This window comes from Prinia subflava, chromosome 1 (genome assembly GCF_021018805.1).
Source record: "Prinia subflava isolate CZ2003 ecotype Zambia chromosome 1, Cam_Psub_1.2, whole genome shotgun sequence".
NCBI classification, from domain to species: domain Eukaryota; kingdom Metazoa; phylum Chordata; class Aves; order Passeriformes; family Cisticolidae; genus Prinia; species Prinia subflava.
Genome location: NC_086247.1, coordinates 61,503,905 through 61,509,904, shown reverse-complemented (window position 1 = coordinate 61,509,904; position 6,000 = coordinate 61,503,905). Strand labels below are relative to the sequence as shown.

Below are 6,000 nucleotides of genomic sequence, written 5' to 3'. Positions count from 1 at the left end.
CTTGGATTTGAGGTGGATTTTTTTGCTTGGGAGCAGGAGGAGCATGCTGAAAAAGAAAAGACCCCTAAATCTGTAGTACACTGACATAAAATGGTTGAATGGTGGTCTGCAGAGTGCTGCTGTGTACCTCTCACCTGAGAAACCTGAACTTGGTAAGAGTCACCAAGTGCATGCTTCTGGAAACATTTTCAAAGAACACAGTCCAATATAGTCTGTTCAGCAGTACAATTATTATTTTTTTAAAGTTTTTTTTTTTCTTACCTGGCAAATAGAGGCTGAAAAGCATTGTGTGACTTTGTTCTTGTTTCTGCCTCTGTTTTGTGATGGCTTGGTGTATTCTTATATTAATGGAAAACTGTATATTTATTCCAAAAAGGGTTTTTAATGTTTTGCTTGTACCAGTACTGCAAAGTAAGGAAAAAAAAAAGGCATTATCTTTACTGATAATATTTAAACAACACTGTTGGCTGTATTTAATATTGTACATTTTTGGTTTCTTACCATAACAGTGAGGCAGACTTCTGAGGTAACTAGAGAATTAATAAAATTAAAAGGCAAGCAATAACAAGAAAAATTAAACTAAGAGGAAATTGTCTGTAAAGCTTCATCTAGGTTTTACATATTTTGTTGATCATAGAGCTTCAAGGAAAAGATTTTTAACAAAAAGCTGCAGAACTTCTACTCCTCACAGAAGGCAAAAAGGGGAAAGGAGAAGGGTGTTCACAGGTTAATTGACATGAAATGAAAAGTTCATAGTGTGCAACTGCAGAGTTACTGTCTGGTGTGAATTGAGACTATCTCTGTTGCAGATGGAATGGGATGGAAACAGGTATGGAAACATCCTCCTCGTTTGTTGCTTCCTGGGTCTCCCAGGGGTTGCACTCTCTGATACAGGAATTCATTGCCCTTTCCAGCAGCAAGCTTTATCTGGGTACGCATGTGTACAAAAGCGTGTAGCGTGCCTCGTGGTTTATATGTAAAATAATAACCTCATGTATGTGAAATAATAACAATAACCTCAAATGCCAATGCTGACTCTGCAGTGCCTGCACTGGAAGAATCACAGAATCAAGTAGGTTGGAAAAGGCCTCAGATCAAGCCTAAGCCGTGACCCAACACCATCCTGTTTACCAAACTGTGGCACTCCTGTCTTTGCTTAAACACCTGCAGGGATGGTGACTCCATCACCTTCCTGGGCAGTGCATTCCAACATCTAATCACCCTTTTCAGTGGAGAAATTCGTCCTGATGTCCAACCTAAACTACCCCTGGCACATGTTAAGACTCTTCTCCTGTCGCTGACTGCCTGGGAGAAGAGGCTGACCCACACCTGGCTGCACCCTCCTCCCAGGGAGTTGTAGAGTGATAAGGCCTGCTCCTCACAGGACTTGTGCTTATCTAGGTACTGGTTATTAGTAATGAATTCTTGTCTGCTGTGGTGCTAGAGCAGCCCTGCTTCAGGGGAAGGGAGTACATCCTCACACAACCACAGAATAAACCAAGGTGGAAGGGACCCACAGAAATCATCGAGGTGGGCTCCTGGCCAGGGATATATCCTGCACAGGATCCCCCTAGAGTCACACCATGTGCTTGAGAACCTTGTACAAATAACCTTGAACTCCGGCTTGGAGCTGTGACCGCTTCCCCGGGAAGCCGTTCCAGTGCCCAGCCACCCTCGGGCTGAAGGGTGGCTTTTTCTCCCATCCCACTCAACCTCTCCAGACACAACGTCAGCCCGTTCCCTCGCGTCCTGTCACTGGTGACCGCGGCGAAGAGATCAGTGTCTGCCCCTCCTCTTGGCCTCCCGCGGAGGTTGTGCACAAGACGAGCCCTGTCCCAGGCGAAGCCGACTCTCGGCGCTGTGTTCCCGCCGCCGGGGGACACCGCCGGGACCCCGCGCCCGCCCCGCCTGCAGGGGGCGCCGGCGCGCGCGGCCGCGGCGGAAGCGCGCGTGCCCCTGGCGCGCGGGGCGGGCGCTGGCGGCGCGGCTCACGTGGGCGGCCGCTTCCGGGCAGGCGCTCGGCGGGGGCGGAAGCGAGGCTGGCGCTGCCGCGCGCGTGGTTGGTGAGTGAGGCGGCGGCCGCGCGCGGGAGGCGCAGGAGGAGGCGGACGAGGAGCGGGATCGGGATCCCGGCCCCGCCGCGGTCCCCATCGCTCCGGCCCTGCTCGCGGGGGCCGCCGCGCTCGCCCGGCCCCTGCGCCAAGGGCCGCCCGCCTTTTGTGCGACCCGCCCTCCCGTCACGTTCCTGCGCCAGGGAGGCGGCGGGAAAAGCGGGAGCCGCCGCGGCGCGGGCCGGGTGCCGCTCCCGGGGGAAGCGGCGGCTTCGGCTCCGCCGCGCGCCGCCGCCCCTGCCCCACCTCCCCCGACGGCTTCTCCCCGCCGCCGCTCCCGCCTCGCCCGCCGCTGCGGGCGCTGCCGGGGGCAGAACTCGCGGCCTCCCCGGCGCCGGGCCGGCACTGACGCGCCTCTATTTGAACGCCTCGTAGAGCGACTGGAGCGGGGCGGAGGGAAGCGGCGCCTGGGGAGCGAGCCGAAGGATGTCCCGGGACGGCGAGGAAGGCGGCGTGACGGCCTAGACCCGCGGGAGGAGCGGCCGCTCCGGCGCTCGGGTACGGCGTGCGCGGGCTCGGGCGCTGCGGGGCGGTCCAGGCGGCGGCGGCGGGGGATGCGCTGCCGGCGCGGGAGCCGCGCGGAGGTGATCGCCTGTAAGTATCGCTGTCCTGTGCCGGGAGAGAGCTCGCCCGGGGGGAAATCCTTAAACAGATCGGAGGAGTTAGTTAGGGCGTGTGCCTTGCCTTCGGGTTTCTCAGGATTTTCCTGACTGAGCAAGGTAATGAGGCTCCCTAAGGATGCCGCTTGAGAGCTGCGAGGAAGGGAAACCAGAATCATTTGGCTGGAAAAGAGCTCCAAGATCATCGGGTCCCACGTGTAACCGAATATTTTCACTAAGCCTGCAGTGAGGGTGCCTGAGTGACATCTGAAGTGGTGTCTGAAAAGCACGGTATGCTGCTTTACGTTTAAGGCAGCCTGCATCGACTGGAGGTTGTTTTAATGTTTTGGGTTGTAAAACCGTGTTAGTACTTAACTGTTAGGTGCACTTAGCTCAGTCCTGTTGGCGGAGGGCCAGGAGAAAATACACGGAATCACAGATTAGTTAGGGTTGGAGGGGACCTCTGGAGATCATTTAGTCCAGTCCCCCTGCCAAGGCAGCATAACCTAGAGCAGATGACATAGGAATGGATCCAGGTGGGTTGGATTGTCTCCATAGAACTTCCTGGGCAGCCTGTTCCAGTGCTCTTATACCCTCAAAAAATTCGCGGGAAATTCTTCATGTTGAGGTGGAACTTCTGGTGTTTTAGTGTATGGCCCTTGCTCCTCGTCCTGTTGCTGGGCACCACTGAAAACAGTCTGGCACCATCCTCTTAGCACCCATGTTGGAGAAATTTAAATGCATTCATGAAATTCCCTCTCTGTTCTCCAGATTGAACAGGCCCAGCTCCCACAGTCTCTCCTCCTAAGATGCAGTTTGTGTCAAAGGCAGTTGTTTCAGCAAGAAGTTTATTGAAATGATCACATACTTTCATCAGCTGTATACAGTTTTGCCTGTTGTCTTATTAAGTAGCAGCTGTGGTGTTTACAAGGCACTGGTTTTGTGTTTTATCTTTCTATATAGCATGGTACATATGAATTGGAAAAGGATAGGCTTAGTTACCACTTATTTCCAGAATATTTATTGTTAGGTAAGCCGTGCTGCTTTTAGTAGGAGAAAGGATATTTTACAAGCCTCCTCCTTTAAAGGAACTTAACTGACTCTGTTCAGGTGTGTGCACACCTGCATTGTGAAATTTTTGCAATGATTGGGAGCAAAACATCTACTCTTGGAAAAGCAAGCCCAGTAAGTGGAAATATCTTTTACGTCAAAATCTTCTAGCTATTTCTATATATCAAGTAGTGAAATTCTTGTAATTCTTTCCTGAAAGGTCCATATGGTAAAAATCAAACGTTTATGAAGCCGTGGTTGTTATAGTTGGACACTAAAGAACCATTTTATTTCAGCACCAGACTCCAAGTTTTTTAAAGCCTTTTGAGTTGATACATTACTTACACCAAATTTCACACTTTACTTCAGTGAAAGTGGTTGCATATAATTGCATATAATCTTTTAACCTAGTGTGTGAAAAGCAGAAATGAAGTTGTAGTCAAATGTTGGTGTAATCAGTTGTTTAAATTGTTTAACAATAATAGAAAACAACAGTCTGCTTTAAAACATTTTTAATGATTATCCTGTTGATTTATATATTAAATACTCTAGTACAGCACAAATTTTAGCTTGAAGTCTATTGGGAAAAACAGCTGTAGGAATGGTGATCCCATCCACCAGAAGAGAATCATTGTTTGGATATGTTATTTAAAAATTTCTGGCTTTAATCAGCTGTATTGTTGGGATTTTGGCTTGAGATTTTCTTGATTCGTTGTGGAATTTTTTTTGTGGTGGGTTTTTTGTTGTTGTTGTGTTTGTTTGTTTTGTTTTTGTTTTGTTGGGTTTTTTTGGTTGTTTGGTTGGGTTTGGTTTTTTTTTGTGGGTGGGGAAGTAGACGGTAGTTTGTTTGGGGTTTTTTTGAGAGGATTAAATAAAGGAATCTGTGGTGCAGTGTTTGTTGGGGCCTTTTCCGTGTGTTAATTTTTTTTTTAATCTGGTAGAAGTAAGAGTACTTCAGTATCGAAACAGAACAAAACCAAAAAGCCATTTAGAAACATGGGGGTTGTAGTTTGTTTTGGTTATTATACCTCTATTCCAGTATGTTTGTACAGTTTATAAATGCAGTGGCTCAGATACCTTATTTCTTATGCCTTATTAAAAGTATCTTTGTTTTCCATTCTTTTTTCTCTGTAGTTGCCCATTTGACCTCTTCTTTTCCTCCAACTTCTAGTTATTTTTCAATGCACAGACTGGCTTTTTCAGTGAGTAGTGGAAGTTTTCTTAGGGTTTTTTTGTGTCCCTTTATTGATAAAGGCTTGTTTATACCTATGAATGTACATGTGCAGGCTGTGTGCTGTTAGTGATGGACCTGGTAAGCAATGTGCAATTGAAAGGGAGCAGATCGCTGAACTCCTTGGCTTGACAAGAATCAAGTATGTTAAAAGCTGCTTTGTTGGCAGGAACTTTTTAAAACAAAACCAAATCAGCAACTTTTGATAAAGCAGTGGCAGATGCAGATATCTGGATGCTTTTTAGTACAAGTAGTTCTCAGAGCAGAGACAGCCAAAGGAACAGCAGAGTGTTTTCTGGACACTGGAAGAACAGCTGCATGGAATCAGTCTGCATGTCTGTTTAGTCTAGCATCTTGTCCCGGGAGTGGACACTCGTTTATGCATAGACAAAAAAATAAAAATAGCCATTCTTAGGAGGTTGCTGCTCTTTGGTGGAAAAACTGCTTTTGTTGTGTATTTAATCAAATTAAATTATCTTTTTGCAGAGAATCAGAATGACGAAAAAAAGGAAACGTCAGGAGGATTTCCAGAAAGTCAAATTAAAAGTTGGGAAAAAAAAGCCTAAACTAGAGAATGCAACTGATACTACCTTCAAAACAAAGGCCATACAAATTCCTGAGCAGCTTAGAGAAGATGGAGTGCTTCCTACGCAAAATAGAAAACTTAACATAAAGGTATGCTGTGATATTACATTCTGAAATGACAGAAATTTGCTTGCCTTTTATCTAGGTTTATGATGTATTACTGCAATTTGGGGACAAAACCCATTTATTTTAAAAAATGGAGCAGGCTATCTGAATGCAGCCCTGTTTTTAAAGAATCTTGTATTTCTCTGGGGGGTGGATTTGTTTTCCTTCCTTTCTCTCATTTCCTGTCCCTTGCAGCTCTCTTCTTAAACTGAAGAAAGCTATTCAGGCTGAGGTTTCATAGTTTTGCTTTTGGGAGCAAGAGTGAGAAGACTTGCCTTCAGTCGTCCCTCTGTTGAGTCAGTAGGGTTGTGCATAAACC

At 47.1% G+C, this 6,000-nt stretch overlaps 1 protein-coding gene across 2 annotated transcripts in view; it reads left to right on the top strand.

Moving 5' to 3' along the window:
• The first annotated feature begins 1,958 nt into the window (after positions 1–1,958).
• TEX10 (testis expressed 10) overlaps positions 1,959–6,000 on the top strand; it is a 55,526-nt gene continuing 51,484 nt past the window's right edge. For both annotated transcript variants that reach the window (XM_063398001.1, XM_063397995.1), the window contains exons 1-3: positions 1,959–2,063; positions 2,487–2,705; positions 5,478–5,666. In XM_063398001.1, the coding sequence (XP_063254071.1) occupies positions 5,487–5,666 (180 nt within the window). In that variant the 5' untranslated portion in view covers positions 1,959–2,063; positions 2,487–2,705; positions 5,478–5,486. The remainder of the gene's footprint in view (positions 2,064–2,486; positions 2,706–5,477; positions 5,667–6,000) is intronic.